We start from the raw sequence: 19,795 nt of genomic DNA, 5'->3' as shown, positions 1-19,795 counted from the left end.
AGTTCTGTAATTTGCACCTTGACCAAGATGAGCATATAATTGTTTAATGAAATTAGGCAAATTTCCAAATGTCAAAATTATAATTTTTTAAATTTTGAATCATAATGTTTATTAAATTTTCTGCAATACTTTATTTTTCTTTAAATTCAAATTACTTTTTTGTTGGGGTGGACCTCACCTTTACTCTTTGCATGGAATGTAGGGAATGCACATTAATATTTATCCACGAACAAAATTGTCTTAAAGTGTGCAAATCAGTAATTGGACACATGTTCACTTTCCTTTCATCCAGGCCACTCCCTCACATCCACCAGGTTTACAGTCTTACAACAAAAATGATGAAGTAATCATAATACCATCACACCATAGCTCCATGATCACACAAACATTCTCACAGTGCTTCGCAACAAATATTTCACTTCTGTGCGCACATGCAATAATTACTGTGGAAAACAAAAACAAAGCGTAACCACATTTGAATACCATTTAAAAGGACAAATATATTATAACTTGAGAAAAAATTGTGAACATACATAAACACTTAAACCTTCAGCACATTGGATAACATTAACAGAGTTGCTTGAGAACAAAATATAATTATCGGGCATTGCAAGAAACTTATGTTCAATTGCAAATCAACAACATGTTTGTGTTTAAGCAAAGGACTTTCCCTTGATTTTGGAATGTGTGAATGAGTAGAAAGTTTCTTGCAATGCACCATTAGTAACATTAAAACTGTTCTTTGGTTTTGAATTGTGTATTCTTATTTTTGTCAAGCTGTATTCCTATCAAAGTCAGTATTCTTAGTCCTCTCCAAAACTGTGCTCGAATTTTCTTGTTTCCAATATCGATAAAGATCAATTTTCTGTTGTATCATTATCACTTCAAAATTTGCAAACGAAAATTGGCTTTGTCCAAATCAGTCCGACCAGTACATGATGGATCATCTCCCAGAATGAAGTAGCGAGCAGGGACCAGAGTCAGCAAGTGTGCAGATCTGTGTGTAGAAGAGACAAAAAAAGAGATAAATAATCTAAATTACTAAATAATCATTCAAAGTACATGTATGAATCATTTTACATGTAAGAGACTAATACACGTAGTACTGTACTGTCTGCGACAGCCACATTTTTTTATTTGAACAAAATGGTTCATAAATACTACTGAGTACGGTAGTACCAAACTTTTTAGTTGACTTTAAATTGTTTATTTTCTATAGAGTAGACTGTCAAAAATAATCATCATTTCATTCTTAACCGCAGCCTGTGGCAAAAATCATCATGGGACTCAACTTCGACTAGGCCTAATTATTAAAGGTTAACTTTTTTTAAACATAAATCAAGAAATATCTCAATCTATAAAAACTTGATGGAATTCGGAAACCTGATAATCATTAAATAAATTTTAGAAGACATCTACTTATTGAGCTTCGTTTATATTAAGTCTTAATTACAAATAAAAACAGGTCCACCGTCCACAGTCACATAAATAATGCGAGCCATCTGTCATCATTACAGAAGTTTCAACGTATGGGACCAAAGTCGAAATCCTACCAACCCGCGACGAACGCAGTTTTAGCATTTCGCGCCATCGTAGAGTGAACGCGAAGGTTACTTCCGGGTAAAACGTAGATTTCTTGATTTTTAGGGTATCATTTTCTCTAAAATAAAAATATAAGGTGAGTTTGCGTCAAATTGGTTCTGACATATTTTGAACAGTGACTTTTCTTCTTTATAAAAAACCCCGATCGAAACAATTTGGTTATGTAGCAAAGTCAGGAACCAAAAGTGAAATTCCGACTACAAAATCGTAGTTAAAATATTACCAAAATAAGCATCAATTAAACAGGTAAAAATGGTAGGTTGAAAATGTCGAAATATGAAAAATTATATATCAAAATGTAGATGAAGGCCTTGAGAATAACTTACCACAATTCGTTTCGACGTAAACTGAAGTTAGCGACCAGTACAGAGCTATAACTTCAGCCCCTCCAAATCACTGGGAAAATCAAGCCAAATTGATCGCACGTTTTCCTTCGGAGACCGCTAGAGGGCCGCTGAATAAATCTTCGTGAATATGCTCATTATCGCGCGAGCTGCGGTCTGACTGACAGAGAGGAAAGATAATGAAGTTGTGACCTTTGTCTGACCCAGAGGTTACGACCGCCCCTCGCAGATATTGCGCAAGGAGCACATGAATATTCAAATTGTTTGAACGTACAACATGTGCACAGCAAGCTAGCGCATTGACCTCACAGGGCGAGGGCCGGGCATGATCCTGTGTGCACTGTATACAATTGGTACAATGAACATAAACAATGCACGTGAGTTTGGATTGGAGAAAAGTTTCGTAGCATAATGGCTACCAAAAGATGGTGTATTGTTTGTGACTCGCAACTGGTAACTTGTAAAAGTTATGTAAGGATAAAGTCTGTGAAAGTTGCTAGAGCTGGATTTCAAGAACAATTGCAAGAAATTTTCGGAAATATTTCGTCCAATTCTTCCGACTGTATTTGCGACAGATGCGTGACAAAAGTACGGAATGTGCACAAGTCCATTGAGCTTTGCCAGGAACTTCGGGATCGATACGAGTCAACAAAACGTAATCATAGTCACAACCTGTCATCTTCCATTTCTACACCATTAAAGACTATCCCCAACAGGCTGAATGTAGGAAGGGAAGCTAATGAAAGAAGCAAACGTAAACTTGCTTTTTCTCCAGGAACTCCAACTTCTCGAGTAAGTACAACTAGAAGGCCTAGGCCCTAGATCTAACTACGTTAGTCAAGTTCATGTGCCCATGCTGTCTCGTACTTAGTAACTCGTCAAAATAAATATATGTTTTATATCGATCATGTCGACATAAGTCTGAGTGAAGTTTAAAATCCCAAAGTTTAGGACTAGATTCTAGACCAATCTGACTTTAAGCCCTTATTTAAAAACAGACGTCTAGAAAAGTTGTCTTCCACTTTCCTTTGAAAATAATCAAAATAAATACGATATATTACGACAGTTTGATAATACCAAAAATGAAGATTTTCTCCAGTGTAAAGAATTATGGGTTATGTTGATCTTATTAAGTTATAAGTGATAAGTGATTCAAACCAATCAAGTGATACAAATATAGTACAAAGTTTTGCAAAGAGAATATAACATAAAAGGTTTGGGACCCAAATAGAAGAGCTTGTGAAAGGGCCATTTGATGAAAGTAACATAAATCAAAGGAAGATATCTTATAGCAACGTAATGATGTAATGATGATAAACAAACATACATACAAAACAAAAATAATATAAGATGAAGTATAAAATGATAAAACATTATAGAAAAAATATTGATGATAAATTAAAAACAAACGTAAAAAACAAGAATAATACAAATTTATTTACAATGATAAGTAGAAAGTAAACACAAGATTAATTAACGACATTTTGCAAGCGCTGAAATAAGATTTTTGACATGCCTTTTTTGAAAATTGGCAATTTTGGAATTCCAAAATGAGTTCAAAGCAGTTTTTGTTCTTCCAAATGGTTGATGGTTGATAAGAGATCTCTGACGTGTATTGTCTGTAGATCTACATCTCCGATCAATTTTACCAGGGAGTTGCATTAAAGGTCAAGTCCACCTCAGAAAAATGTTGATTTGAATCAATAGAGAAAAATCAGACTAGCACAATGTTTAAAATTTCACCAAAATCGGATGTTAAATAAGAAAGTTAGTACATTTCAAAGTTTTGCTTATTTTCAACAAAATAGTTATATGAACGAGCCAGTTACATCCAAATGAGAGAGTCGATGACGTCATTCACTCACAATTTCGTTTGTTTTATATAGTTTGAATTATACAATATTTCAATTTATACGAATTTGACAATTAGGACCTACTTGCCTGAAGCACAAAATGTTAAGATAATGGAATTCCCTGTGTTTAGGGAGGAATGAAACTTCATTTTACATGACAATGATGAGAAAATCAATATATCTCATATTTCATATAAAATACAAAAGAAATAGTGAGTGAGTGATGTCATCGACTCTCATTTGGATGTAACTGGCTCGTTCATATATATTTTGTTGAAAATAAGCGAAACTTTAAAATGCTATAACTTTCTTATTTTACATCCGATTTCAATGAAATTTTCAGCGTTGTGCTTGTTGAATTTTTCTCTTTTATTCAAATCAAGTTTTTGTTGAGGTGGACTTGTCCTTTAAACCTAACAATAAGTCAATTAATACTCCAGTGATCTCGGGATGATGAACAGAGTCTGGATGTTTGATTTGTTGATTTAATTATGAGACAGAAATCTTTCGTGCAGTGCTTTTAATTTAACATGATTTTCAACCCCCCCCCCCACATAATTATATGTATGTATGGGAGTGTGTATGTACTGACTATACATATATATATTTTGTATTTATTTCAGCAACAGTCCAAGAAACTCTTTGCATCATCTTGTACCAGATCCCCAGATTCTAGAGCATTACACTGTTCTTCAATTAAGGACAAGAATCTGCCAAATTCTGAGCCATCTGGAACACTAAAGGTAAGGATCTTAAACTCAGCATCTTACTTGTATTTACTATTATTAATTGATGTTGCAAACAAATTTGGTTACATGTAAATTACCTGCACCAAAGATATGCCTTAGTCTTTCAATTAGTGGAATTATGTAGATTGTATGTTTAAAATAAGAGGATTGTTTGTACTAAATGAGTATATTTATGTGCAAACATTACCAGTAACTTTGTTTAAATATTTTTTTCTTTTTTCAAAGGTTTTTTACATTTCAAAGAAAATCTATTATATTTTATAAATTCAGACTGCTGTGTTAAAACTAAAAATATGAATTTAGAAGAGAAATTTCGAAGTCTTAAAAGAGGTATGATGTGAAAGAAGGGGGGGGGGCGGGCATTGAATAAAATGTGTATACTGTTTTCTATAAAAAATAAATTTATACCAAGTTAATTGTTGAAATTAATGCATATGTTTTAGTTTAGTTATGTACTACTTATATTTGTTACATAAATGATTTGATTTTTTTTATTTTTACTTCTTTAGAAGTGTCATAGGAAGAGGCTGTTTGAGCATGTTGAGTCATCTAAGGTATCGTCAAAGCTGAGCACACTTGTCGTTTCTGACCAGCAAGACAACAATCACCTCATGCCAGATGTTCCTGTCCAGCAACATGTAAGCGCTTATTCCTCTTTACATCCTCTTCATTATGTGGATTGTTAATATCATTGGTTATGCTATATAGTAGTATGAAAGAAGAGATTATTTTTAGTGGAAATGTGTGAGGGTTATTAAAAATATTAACATATGAATAGGTTATGACTGGATTGTTTATTAAATAATTATAAATTTCGACAAGGTGAAAAAAGTATTTTTCAACATCCCATAAATTTCTGTATTAATTTGTATCCACTCAAAGTTTGTCTTTTGATTGAAACATATAGTAAGGTGGTAAGTGAAAATACAATTACCACCTCTCTCTCTTACACTTGCAGCACAAGAACAAGGAACTTTCGCATTCAGAAACCGGATGAAAGTCAACCAGAATCTAGTCTTGTTTCAAGATCACAGGTATGTATTCACAGATAGTTGGACAAATTACAAAAATTATGAAGTGACATAGTGAATAAATAATGATGTTGATGTGTAATCATGATACTAATAGCACTATAAGTAATATTAGTACTCCTTTGCTACTAATAATTTCTGTAATTGTTTATAATCAAACATGCAAATTAAATTGATAATCATCTTATTAATAGCAATAAAATCACCTTATAAATGTAATAAATATTACCGTAAATCAAAATATAAAGGATTAGGTTAATGATTATGTGGAGCCAATTCCTTTGTAGTACAAGTTCTTTATCTTCTTTATTACATGTATTTGTATGTGCATTGCAGTTGGATTCAAGTGGCCCGGTTGCTAGAGAGTCTATCAGCACATGGTCAAGTGCTACAGCAGCCCTCAAGAGAGGAGATGCAGCAGCTGCTATTCAGCATGTCTCAAAGATGAATTCAACAAGGGATGCATTTCTCAATGAAGTTAGGCAGGAAGCAGCCAACCTCTGCAAACCGTCCAATGAGTCTGCGTTTAGAGATTCATCTGTGGCAGCATTAGAAATCTTTGACTTCAAGAAGCAAGCAGAAGAATTAAAACTGCAAGCTCCAACACTTCTCTCTGTTTTAGAAGCAGCAGCAGAGACCCCGAGAGGAGAAAGAAACACAGAAAAGACAAAAGAAAGTTCTTTGCCCAAAATAGTTACAGCAGCTGGTATTCTTCTGAATGCAAGGTCTCAGAATGTGAACGCCCATCAAGTACTGAACTCCCTCACATTGAAAGAGGGATGTGCAAAAAAATCCTCATTCTCACGAATGAACTCTAAAGGAGTGTGCACATCCTACAAAACCGCTTTGATCAAACAAACAGATTGTGGCAAAAACTACAATACCAAAGTGAAAGAATGGGCTCGGACAATTCATGAAGGAAATGAGAAGGAAAGGGAAATCATGAAGGATCATGTTGCAGATGATTACAATCAAACCCGCTGCGATAGTTCATTTACCGTGGCGATGGACAATGTTGATATGGTCATCGCAGCAAGGCATCCCACCAGGGACAATTATGGTAAGGACTACCATATGGTCCAAATGCTCGGCATAAAACATCGAGTAAATGGGCATCATCTCTCTACTGAGTGGCGTACTGTTGCTGTTGAAGACATTGATTCAACAAAATTCTTGCCTACCGTTGAGGAAAATGCAATGCTTCGGAGGGACTGGATGATTCTCTCAGCACAAATTATTGCGGAGCATCTTCCTGGACTTAAGCAGATGATGGATGCACTCCCAAAAAAATTCCACATGAATATATATCTGAGATGGCCAAAAAGTCTGAAGTTGTAAGTGTTTCATGTCATTTTAATGTGCTGTTATTAAACTCAACTTATTCAAGATTCATTAAACAATGCAATGGGATTATTTTTTTATGATTCTTGATTTTGGCTATTTGACCTATTTCTCCAATACAAGAATTAAGGATTGATGGTCCAAATTCACACAGTTGGTTTCTGTCTAAAGCATGGTTCAATTTATGGTTTTGAATTTGGATTCACAAAGGTGGTTTTGAATGAAACTATCTGCGATGTTTTCATACTGTTGAAACCATGGCTTCACTTGAGATCACTTATAAAGGTAAAATCACAGTTTTAGTCTCAACGGTTGTTGAATCTGATATCTGAGCCATGGTTTCTAAAAGTCATGCTTTTTAGATCATCGTTTACATGACATCAAAGAGAAAAATGACATGTCGATTGACTTTTTTCTTACAAATAGTTGTTTTATATTTGATTTTGACATTGTATATTTGTTTGCTGCTTAATTTAAGGTGAACTTAGGGGTACTGATGGAAAATGAAAACACCACAGACGGAATATATAAAGTAATGCATCATATGCATTCCTATGTTCCTTGCCACTCAACAGATCAACCAACTACCGTTCTAGCTGCTGGTGATCTGCTGTCATGTGAGAGAATGGCAAACTGCATTGAAGAACAGAGGAACTCGTCCACTCCTAGTGAAAGATTGGAGGGTTTGATGCCAACTATCGCTGACTTCCATGCCCTTGCTAATTTTTATCAGGTAAAGCTAGATTGTGAGTAATCCGGACTTCCAGTATAGGAACATGTTTCATAAAACTTGTGATCCGATGTGCTATTGCACCACTGGCACTTGGCTAATTTTGTATCAAGATAGATAATTGTCTAAAAATATTGTGGTAATTCTTTTCTTATAAAATATCATTTACTAGGGGGAGGGGGAAACACATCTAGTCCTTACCTTTTCATTATTTTTCTGAGCATACCTCCAAAAATTGATAAAAGTGTTCAGCGTGTTGTGAATGTGACTCAAAAAAGAATGGTCCAGATTGCAGATAACTATCAAATGAGACTAGATTATGGAGATAATAGTCATTCAAACTTGTATGTACTAGTAACAAAGGATAAATTGTAGTTACCTGGTATATCTCTTTTCAAAGAAAGGGAGAATATTCTGTTTTACAAATGGGAGTAATTTCCAAGCTAGCCTAAGAAAATAATCTTTTTTAATACTTCATCAGTGTCTGGTATATTTGCTATCCATCGTGTTATGATATTAGTCATACTAATTTCAACTTGACATTTCGCAATTCCTCTCAGATCATTTGAAAGCATCTGTATGATGCATCATCTGGAGGCAACACAGGAACCCTTTACTTTGACCGGAATTTTTTGGAGGCAAGGAATGTGACCAGTGACCCCATGAAGAATGTTAATGCGGCCGAAGATTTGCTGAAGAAGTATACTTCAGCACTTGTCATTGCTGCAGCCATTAACCACTTTGGACTGAGTGGAGTGGAGAATGAGCCAACAATGCATCAATTCAATCTGGACAAGCATGGGAATATGAAGCAGTGTGCTGAAGAAGCTATGTCAAAGTTTGTGGACAAATACATGATACCATCCACCCATGACATTAAGCTTGATGAAAGGTCTTTTATCTGTCAGTACTGTCAAAAGAAGTATGTAACCAGAAAAGGATTGATGAACCATCAGAGAAGTAAGCATGCAGGAGAAGCTCCTCCTAGTCAGCCTGCCTCAGCGAAAGCTTCGACAGATGCACCGGATTCTGTCCTGAACTACTCACGTTGTGCATTAGGAATGGGGATGATCGCACTTGATTTTATTGATGCACGACAGAGGGGTGATGGTGAGAGGTTGATCAGGATTTATAAGTTCCTGATGTTGCATTGTCGTGCATCTGGAAAACCCAAGTACAGCTACCATATTTTGCGACTACTTGCTGAGGTCAAATGCTTCCTGTCACCTCGACTTGCATATGAACTTGTATGGAATAGGACAGTAAACACAAAAGGAGGAGAAACATGCAACGTAGAAGTTGATCATGTTGTTGAACACCATAACAGGATTTTCAAAGAACATGCTCATGGACTGAGAGGGGAAATCACACAGGAAAGCGTAGACAGAGTAAGTAGATCTGCTCAAACAATCCATCAGCTATTAGCGAGAGTGGATCAGCAGTTGGAAGTAAGAAGGCCATCTTCATCCAGGCAGTCTACAGGTCACAATGATGCCACAGCCCTAGCTCTAGTTTTCTCTGAAACTAATCTTTTTGATGAAAGACCAGGGAGAATGCATTCTTCATTTCCAAACTTTCCTGCCACTCTTCTTTCTAGCCTAAGAGTCCCTGAACTACACAAATGGATTTGTAGTACTCTCAAAGCTCTACGAAGGCAGAACCAGTTTTCTGCTCATAAACCAACTACTCCTACTTGAAAAGTGAACATTCGGTAATAGTGGGATTTAACTCTTTTTGATATTTTAGGAAATCCATTCATTAACACCGTCTTTCCAACAGAACAAATTCATTACAGCTACATCCTTTCTTCAACTGTTTAATCCATATGAAAACATTTGGTTTTGTTCATTTATTTTTTGTTGCTGTTGTACAATGCTCTGTCAAATTGGTGATTATTATTTTAGAGGGTAATTTGTGCACTACTTTCAAAATTCATTTTTGGGGTATCGAGGAATCAGAAAATGATATTATACCATAAGGTTTCCAGCTCATCAATGCTAGGAGAGGGATTTTGTATGAAAAGAAATACAGAGATGTATGTGCAGTTGACTTGAGGATATAATTTTCTTCACATATCGTCAGTCTTTCAATCTGGGTATTAAATGATTTGGGCGATGCACTTTGTGGGATTTTTTTCACCGAAGCTTGAAATTTTCTATTGTAATTTAAATTATACATTTCTTTGGTTCATTTTTCAGATAAACTATAAAGGCAATAACTTATGAAAACTAATGATTCATGAATAATACCACCTCATACTATACACACCGGGGGAGTGATAACCCTTTCATTTGAGCACTGTTGATTATATTTACATGTGTACAGGCCATAGGGTGAGAATATTTCGTTTAGTTGCACAACAAAGAAGGTCTACATTATACCAAGATCAGACTCGTTGAAAATGTAGATCATGGAATTCTGACATGTTTTGTAATTTCTCAAGCTATCAAAATCAAATCCTCCTTCCTGAGAATGAACGGGGATGTGCATGTTATGTAACTTTCTATGAATATTGATGATTTAGAAAAAAATATATATCCCCTCTAAATGTTGTCTTTCTTGATATTCAGCAAAAATACCACACACTACTCATTTCAGGGGAATATGTTTTTTTTCAATAATTGAAAAATGCTTTTTTGGTATTATACTTTACATGTGCTGTACTTTGTGTTTCCACACTGTCATACTGAAATGTAATAGCAAAGAAAAAAGCAGTGATATGGATCATTGTACTGTTGGTCATTATATAACGTTGCAAGGAAAGATATCTTTACAATAAATTAATCAGGTATGCCACTTCTTCTAGTGGTCTCGAGATGGATTAACCATAATTCACTAAACACAAATTGATCAACTATATGTTTGTACATCGTATGTGCAAGTAAGATATTTGCTAGATGATTCTAATAGCAAATGTGTAACTGCTGAGAAAAGGGCGTATAAGCCTCCCATTATTTCCTGATATGTATTTTTTTTCAGAAATTGACAATATAGTGTCTCACATATGTTTTATTTGTGCTAGGAATTGTCAATGTGATCATATTTTTCATATTTATTGTACCAGGCTTATGTTATCCAAAATCAAAATCTCTGATGGGGACATTTTATTATGTTTACACATTTTATTCTCATGAATTCCCCTTTTGGGGCTTATACAAGTGGCCTTTACAAAATAAAATGACATGGTGGGAGAAATGTAATGAGTCCATCATAACAGTAGCAAACTTTCCGTTATTTTCATTTCCCAAACATTATTGTCCTACATGTGTGTGTGAAAATTCAAAGAATAATTTTGAGCTTTGAAACAGATGCTTTCTTTCTGCAATTGTAACTATTTCAGCAAAACTTCAGTCAGTGTATGAACTAGGGAGTTACATAGAGCATTAAAGTGATTACAACCTTAAAGTGTACATGTATTTTCAAGTTTCTAGCTATACTCATCTCAAAGGGGTACTCCAAGCTGAAAATAAATAAGGTAACTCTGCTCATGTTAAATCTCTTGGGACCACAGAAATTAGTTTGACTTTGATGTACATGTAGAAGATTTGATATATAATTTGATCATTTTTATTTAAAAAAAATCTCCAACTCAGGATTGGTCGATTTGGGCAGTTAACTGTAACTAGAATAATAGTAAAATTCAAAGAGGAAACATTCATGGAACTTTCATCAAAATCTTGGGGGAAAAAACGGCAACTACTATGGTTCGATTAGCATTATTTTGGTAAAACAATTCCATGCATATCATCATGAAATGAGCGTGCTGTCACATTCTCACATGATATCTTGAATATCTATCTTTTTATACATCCCTGTCCTTTCTTAGAATTTGTAATGATGATCTTCAAACGAAGTCAGCAGTCAATCCCAATACTGTACTGAGAGAGGAAATTTGAACTCTTATTTCTGATGAATTTAAAATGAAAACAAAAACATGGGGGATGCGACAATTTTAGGTTGCTCATTGCATATTCATGACGATACCCATAAAACTGTTTTCCAAAATCATGTTAAACCTTAAATTGTCATTCTTCATCCGAATTTGATAACATGTTCAGGGTTACAAATAAGCTTTCCAGATTTTATTTTTGGCCTGGTGTACCCATTTCATTGTAATCGCAAAGGACAGTTCCTTACAAAAATTAGAAAAATAATGAAGGCGGTGTTGATGACAATCATGTCGATGACGATGATGGTGATGATTGATAATTATGATGTTGATGATAATGATGATTATATGTATGTTGATGATGGTGATGATAATGGTAATTATATGTATGTTGATGATGGTGATGGTGATGATAATGATGATTATATGTATGTTGATGATAGTGATGATAATGATGATTATATGTATGTTGATGATGGTGGCGATAATGATGATTATATGTATGTTGATGATGGTGGTGATAATGATGATTATATGTATGTTGATGATGGTGATGATAATGATGATTATATGTATGTTGATGATGGTGATAATGATGATGATTATATGTATGTTGATGATGGTGGTGATAATGATGATTATATGTATGTTGATGATGGTGATGATTATGATGATTATATGTGTTGATGATGGTGATAATGATGATTATATGTATGTTGATAATGGTGACGATAATGATGATTATATGTATGCTGATGATGGTGGTGATAATGATGATTATATGTATGTTGATGATGGTGATAATGATGATTATATGTATGTTGATAATGGTGATGATAATGATGATTATACATGTATGTATGTTGATGATGGTGATGATAATATCAGTAGTATTAGTAATGCTGGTATTCATAATTCTCTTTCATCACCATCATCACACTTTCTCTGAGTTTTTACATTATTTTGGTTTATAAAACTCACAATACCAAATTACTCAATTCAACCATTCTCCATCACACTTGAAGAAACGTCAATCTTCCTGAACAAGACTCGGGCATAAGAGAAAGCAAAAATTATTTGGTACAAGTTACAGTACTTGTTTTGAAATTTACTTTAATATCAGAAAATGCTTTTATACATCATAAAAGTCAGATCTGTTGCAAAAAGAAGAATTACGCAGTACATGTGCAACTACTTATCAGAGGTATTATGAACTTTAAAGATATTTTAGATTTCTCATAAATCTGTATTAAAAAAATATACATGAAATTTCAGAACCAGTATTTTCTTTACATGTATATATGGTCATGATAGTGAAACCTCATACATGTAAATATAGATTTTATGAGAAATAGGGGTTAGTTGGAACATGGGGTAAGTTGAAACTTGTAATTTTCTTTAAAGCCTGTAAAATAGATTTATGGAATACTGTCCTCGATAAATTGAGGGCAGTATTCCATAAATTTATTTTACAGGCTTTAAAGAAAATTACAAAGTTTCAACTTACCCCATGTTCCAACTAACCTCGGTCGCCCCTACATGTACATTACTACAGTAGTTTCATAAGAAATTGCACCAAACACCTGAAATTGTGAATTTTAAGGCAAATATGAAAATGTGTATTTAGTTATCACAGTTTTGGTCGGGAAGAACCTTTAAAACCAGTAGTTTTTTTAGTAACCCTCACAATTCCTCTGAGATTTCAGAAAAAAAAATCTTAACTTTCCTCTGTAAAAGTTATAAAATGAATGAAATCTTACGTGTACTCGATATACATTTATCTCAACTGTAATAAAAAAAATAATTTGAAATGACTACCTCATCAAAATTTAGCTTTGAAACATGTCATGAAATATGTTTAAAAGGTTCAACATTCAAAAATATCAAAAGAGCAAGAATTGAATATTGCAACAGTAACAAGTTTAAATATTACAGTGCACCTTCCATGGAAAGTTAAAATTTACAAGCAAGAAAGAGAAAGAGGGAAAAATATCACCCATCTTCAAAATAGTGTAATACATGTAGCTAAATTCCACTCCTTATAAATTTTCAGTCAGATTGATTGCACACATGACATGTTCATAAGAAATGCTGTATTCAGTACATTATTTTCGTGCACTATACCTTGCAACTCTTAAGCTAAACTGATAAATCAAAAAATATTTCTGAACAATGTGCAAGTTTGTGAAGCAAATCATATCTAAGACTACAGTACAATATCATTCCACAGGACAACATACATGTACATGTATTGATGCATCAAAATATAAGCTTTCAGAATACTTGTCAAATGAAATCAAAGATTTGTATCAAATCACAAAGTCAAAGGGAGCGAAAATACCGTATACATTTACATGAATGTCAATTCCAATTATGTAAACTTTTACAATCAACCATTTGGTTCAAGAAATTAAAATTTCATTAATTTTTTTCAACTACATATTACAGTAGTCACTTGCTGTAACTTTTACTTAATGATTTAATTTCAACCTCACTTTATGCTCCATGTACATGTAATATGGAAATCTATGATCTGACTGGAAATCTGATTAATTGGGCTATTTAAGTTCAAGTCCACCCAAGAAAAATGATTATTTGAATGGAGAAAAATCAAACTATTGATGAAATTTTCACTTCAGTATCATGATTACTAGATTTTTATTCAAATAAACTTAATGTTGGTGTGGGCTTGTTCTTTAAATATGTACATTATCCATAAATAAGATGAAACTCTGGTGAATAGCTTGTCCTCAATAAAATTCTAAAACAAAAGTTCTTTTCTCCAATCCAAGTTAAAATGCTCACAATAAAAAGATTCATTTGGGAAGATTTACAATGTGGATTTCTGATTTCAGGATTTAACAAATAATCTACACTAACCCCCCCCCCCCGTACATACATGAAGAACACCAGAAAATGTACGATAATAACATTCATCTACATGTAGATTGCAGCTACAATTACAAGATTTTGCACAATGTATATACCGTGGTACCAGTGGTAAATGTCAATTAGAAGCATGACAAATACACTTCTTAAATATAAATAGGCAATGTCTTTAGTTTGCAAACATTAGAAAGATTCAAATCTACAATGTATGCAGTTGTTTACTTCTTAAACTAAAATCCTGATTTTTCATCTGCTGTCTAAAGTCATTCAATGTCTGAGCAATGTGCCTCCTGATATTCAGATTCCGAATAGGACTCTTCAGATTCGTCATTACTACATGTAGTGCAATTTGCTGGAATGTCCTCTTCCTCAATTCCTACTCTCCCAAGACACGCACACATAATTTCCCATACCTCTGATGCAATTTTGCTGCTAGGAAAATTGTACCGAGCAACAAAGCTATGAAAATTGAAATGTACATTACAATCCTTGACAATCTGTGCCCCAACTTCTAAAGGGAATCCGCAAGCAATGTCTGCTCCACTGTACACATGCCCTTCATCTTCTGGCAAGAGACTGCTCCTATAACCATCGAGGGCACGCTCTAGGTTGGTCACTTGAGCAGGAGATGCAATCAGGAGAGGAAGTTCTTCACCATGCTCCTTCACTGCCACAGCCTGTTGCAGTGATGTCTCCAGGAATGATCGTCGAGCACTGCATCTAGATCCATCGCAAGTACATGATGAAGCACAAATGTCACAGCAATCATGATCTTGTAGCACTGCACTTGTATTCCCTTCTCCAAATACTCTCCTTATCGTGGATCGATGACACTCTTTGCCTCCTACGAAGTCTTTCATCGTGCTGCTCAATATTCGTCCTCTAATGTCACCAGGATACCGCAGGGTGACAGCCACACTCTGCTTTCCATCTCGTCCGATGCGACCACTCCTTTGCATGTAATCATCCAAGTCCGATGTGCGCCCACAGATGATTGTTCTGTACACCTGCTTGAGGTCCACTCCCATGCCATTAGCAATCGTGGCCACGAGGATCCTCACCTCTCCTGCTGTATCCCCAAAACTGTCAATTATTCGCTCTTGCACATCTGCCTCGGTATTAGTATGGTACATTTGTACATACTTATGATGACTTGAGGGAAGTAAGTCTCTGAACATCGCAAATAGGTCACTAACAACTCTCCTTGATTGACAATAAATAATTGTTCGCTCAGTGTGGATGTCATTCTCCTGCACCTCCTTCACCATCAACTCAAAAACCTTATCGAAGTCCTTTGTTTTCGACTGGAGATAGACATGTTTGATGTTGCTCCTCTCTGGAGACCTACTCAGCAAAGCATAGTTCCGTAGTCCAAGACTATCTGCGACATTTCGACGAACTTCGCTTGTAGCAGTTGCGGTCATCGCGATGACTGGAACCGATGACTTCAGTTTGGCACGCATCTCGCCAAGTTTTCCGTAAGCACTGCGAAAGGCCTTTGTGCCCCCGATGAGCTTCCCCTAAAATTTGAAAAAAAGACAGAAAAGGGAATTCTACGATTTAGATTGCAATTCATACAGACAATAAATGTAATCAAAATAAAAAATGTGACAGCATAAACTGTAAATAATGCTTTTCTCCTCATATTTGAACATTGTTGGCTTAAATTGAGTTATACATGTAGGTAAGCCTGGCTACATGTTAATGTAAATACCTGTAGCCTATTTACATATACTACAAACATAAATTACTGGTATCAATCAACGTCGCATACATAATTTTCAGTTTAAAATACCCAATTACGAGTATGCAGCACCTGGCTTTAGAATTAGAATTATTACTCATACATATACTTCGCTTACACCTATGTTTTTTGGGACGATCGTTAAAGTCTTAATAATAGCCTTAAGGCTTTCCTATCATGCATATATACCGGTAGGCTAAATAGGCCACATTACATTACAAAAAATATTAATACAGGCCTAGTTACCATTTTGACACACAGTGACTCTCATCAATGAACAATCCACAAAGTTGTCGTCTAACTACACCCATACTGAAGATCTCACGACCTTCATCTCCAAGAAGAACTTCAGGGCTTGCGAACAGGATTGAATAAGAAGCAGACTGGATACCCTCACGAATGGTGTCAGTTAATCCTCCAGTCAAATCTGCAGCTTTAATGTTAAGATCATTGGCTATGTTTAGCTGATCCGACATCAATGATTTCAGCGGCATGACAACAATGACCAATGACTTGTCGTCAGTAATCACTCCATCTTCATTGTCCTCGGAATAACTACGAATAAAATCCACACAGATCGGTGCTGCTTGGAAAATCACACTTTTTCCAAAGCCAGTTGGCAAACTAATAAAGGAATCATGTCCTCGCAAAAATGACGACAATGCTGTGACCTGTTCACTCTTGAATTGAAGACCAAGACGACGTGATGTCTCTTCGAAAGCTCTCCCCACGACTTTCTCTGACTCGTACTCGTTATGGCGATCTCCACGGGCACGGTAGTCAGCCATCATTCTTGTAACAGAAAATGGCTAAGAAAGTCAACTACATGTATCTAAACGGTCAATGAGTAGATCGACTTGATAACAGAAGATAACGCCAAAATATTAAAGAATTAAACCTTGAGTAGTACAAGTAAACGATCCGAAAACAAACGATGCAAGCATGCGTTGTATATACGAGTACAACAACAGCTATGTAGCATGCACATGTTTACATAGAGTGCACATGGTGTAATTTTTTTCCATGATGTATCACTAATTTTATTTCTTTATCATATAAAATCGTTCGAAAAATATTCAACCAAAAATAATTTTCCTATTTATAAATATTTTTTAAAGAATATTTTACAGAGATTGTGTGACGAATATTCGTAAAATAGATTTATAAATTTTATTAATGTGAGTTAATTAAAAAATATCCTTGAAATAAGACTGGGAACACCGTCCCCCAAAACTGTCACTTGTAGTTACGTAATGGCACCGAGGAGAACGCCGTTCTGATTGACAGGGTTTGTCGACCAATCGGAATCGAGAGCGAGGGAGACTGGGCTCAGTGGGCGGAATTTTAAGTTCCCTTGAATCTGACGGGGAACTTGCCAAGATTCACTGGACTGTTGTTTCATATGACTATTCAGGGTATGTGTATGCGTGTTATGGGGTTGTAGTGTGTTGGGTGTTTTGTAGTCGTGTCGTACAAAATTAACAACAGTCCAGGAGGTGGACTAATGAAGCAGGAGCCCATGATGGAACCTTAGAATGTAATAAGTCTTATTCCCATAATCCTGTTTGTGGGTGTTAAGTATTCATGAGGTAGGTCTAATATGAAGCAGGAGTCCATGATGGAAACTTCTTGGTGCCTGGCGTAAAAGATTCACCTTCCTTTTCAGACAAAGGTTGACTGGTCATCTTTAAGTCCCCTTTTCATTGTTACGCTGGAGATATGTTGTCCCTTTACTTTCCAATGAAAGATAAATTCTATGCCAACACTGATAATAAAACCAAAAGAAAAAGAAAACAACTATCAATTATACAGCTAAAAATCAAATTTAAATTTCAAAATCTCACAACATTAAAACACATGAGTAACATTTAAACATAATGCCAGTTGTGGTAATGATTTCGAACTGAGTTCATACAGAATCCAATGAAATGAGCACGAAAGTATTGGTTTGTATAAATAATACGTGCCAAAGGATTCTGGAAGAAATTGTGTAATTGCTGAGAAATTAGCAAATAAGCACGGGATTCGGGTCAAGTGTCATGCCCGACTTTCAAAGCAATAACAATACACTGTCCCACGTGCGCTTAACTGTGTTGGTGATCTTCAGTGTGAACATTTTTCAGTGTAGATTTGAAGGTTTCACAAAGTTCAGTTTATGTAACTGGACCAGATCTAGATCCTCAATGATATAGTGACAATTAAGCCTAGTTTTACAGACTTTCTTGTGAAATCAGTGTTTACTGCAACTACTTTCATTTATCTTTAAGATCACTCAAATTAAAATATATACCATAATAATCATACAAAAAATTCAAAGTTGAAAAGATTAAATATAATCTAAATGTTAAATTTTGGTCTAAAAAATAATGCACAAAATTTCAATATAGAAAATTTTGTAAGTAAATACTGCTTATAAATAAAGACAGAAAGAAAATAACTATTAATAATGAAGCTGAAAATGAATTTCCAATTACACACTCTCACATCATTAAAATTTCTGTTACATGTTTTGTGTAAATTAAATTACAATTTTAACACAACAATTATAAAACTAAATGTACTAAACTTCAAATGGTAAAAGCTGTGTACAAGATTTTGAACTATAAAGTCACATTGTGTTTGTCAATAAAGTCTACAAAAAAAATCAACGTACCTTTTACGAACTTGGATGCACTGATAAATTCTGGAAAGGATTTTTTGGTTACACTTCGTAATTCCGAAGCTTCGTAATTCCAAAGGTTCTTTATTCCGAAGGTTCGTAATTCCGAAACACGTAAATTGCCTATACCTCGATGTTCGTTAATCCGAAAACGAAAAAGGGTTCGTTAATCCGAACATTTGTGGCGTTATTCCGACGGTTCGTTATTCCGAAGGTTCGATAATCCGAAAACGAAATAAGGTTCGTTTTTCCGAAGGTTCGTTAATCCGAAAACGAAATAAGGTTCGTTAATCCGAAAACGAAATAAGGTTCGTTAATCTGAAAACAAAATAAGGTTCGTTAATCCGAAAACGAAATAAGGTTCGTTAATCCGAAAACAAAATAAGGTTCGTTAATCCGAAAACAAAATAAGGTTCGTTAATCTGAAAACGAAATAAGGTTTGTTAATCTGAAAACGAAATAAGGTTCGTTAATCTGAAAACAAAATAAGGTTCGTTAATCTGAAAACGAAATAAGGTTCGTTAATCCGAAAACAAAATAAGGTTCGTTTATCCGAAAAATGAAAACCGGAAAGCAGAGGCAGAGGCAAGGGACGGGGGACACTGTTGCCGTTCAATTGTTATGAGGATGGGAAGTAAGGGCGGCCGAACGAATTTTTGTTTGGGGGTAAAAACAAAAATGAAAATCATACGTCAAAATGGACACTTTGGTGATATTTTCACCTTATTAATTATCATCTGCTTGAAGTCATTGTGTGTTTGATAGTGATTAAGTAGAGAAAACCTTTTTTGAAGTGATTTCTTATTATGGCAAAACGTATATTTAGGCTTTATTTTTCGGGAGAGAGTGTAATGAGCGAGCGGCTTGGTAAAACAAATTCAAAGGTGAAGTTTTTTGGGTCAATTATTTTTAAAATGGCATAATTGCGAGGTGTTGCGAGCGTGAATCACAAGCTAAAACTTTA

At 34.9% G+C, this 19,795-nt stretch overlaps 1 protein-coding gene, 2 long non-coding RNA genes and 1 pseudogene across 3 annotated transcripts; 2 read left to right on the top strand and 2 right to left on the bottom strand.

Annotated features, from left to right (window-relative positions):
• The first annotated feature begins 2,602 nt into the window (after positions 1-2,602).
• Positions 2,603-5,171, top strand: LOC121413226. Its single transcript, XR_005969718.1, has 3 exons — positions 2,603-2,738; positions 4,423-4,542; positions 5,058-5,171. It is a non-coding gene; the product is annotated as an uncharacterized LOC121413226 (long non-coding RNA).
• An 89-nt stretch (positions 5,172-5,260) lies between these two features.
• On the top strand, positions 5,261-11,013 carry LOC121412431 (annotated as a pseudogene).
• Positions 11,014-14,433: 3,420 nt separating this feature from the next.
• On the bottom strand, positions 14,434-16,504 carry LOC121413225 (Werner syndrome ATP-dependent helicase-like). The gene is made up of 2 exons (XM_041605972.1): positions 16,419-16,504; positions 14,434-15,948 (listed from the first exon to the last, which is right to left on the bottom strand). Exons 1-2 carry the CDS (start codon positions 16,419-16,421, stop codon positions 14,692-14,694), a joined length of 1,260 nt encoding a protein of 419 aa, XP_041461906.1. The 5' UTR covers positions 16,422-16,504; the 3' UTR covers positions 14,434-14,691.
• A 1,379-nt stretch (positions 16,505-17,883) lies between these two features.
• LOC121412509 lies at positions 17,884-18,866 on the bottom strand. The gene is made up of 2 exons (XR_005969625.1): positions 18,826-18,866; positions 17,884-17,937 (listed from the first exon to the last, which is right to left on the bottom strand). It is a non-coding gene; the product is annotated as an uncharacterized LOC121412509 (long non-coding RNA).
• Between the last annotated feature and the right edge of the window lie 929 nt (positions 18,867-19,795).

The sequence above is a fragment of the Lytechinus variegatus genome, chromosome 4 (assembly GCF_018143015.1).
Source record: "Lytechinus variegatus isolate NC3 chromosome 4, Lvar_3.0, whole genome shotgun sequence".
In the NCBI taxonomy this organism is placed as follows: domain Eukaryota; kingdom Metazoa; phylum Echinodermata; class Echinoidea; order Temnopleuroida; family Toxopneustidae; genus Lytechinus; species Lytechinus variegatus.
Note: the sequence above shows the minus strand (reverse complement) of the source record. Positions and strands in the feature narration are given on the sequence as shown.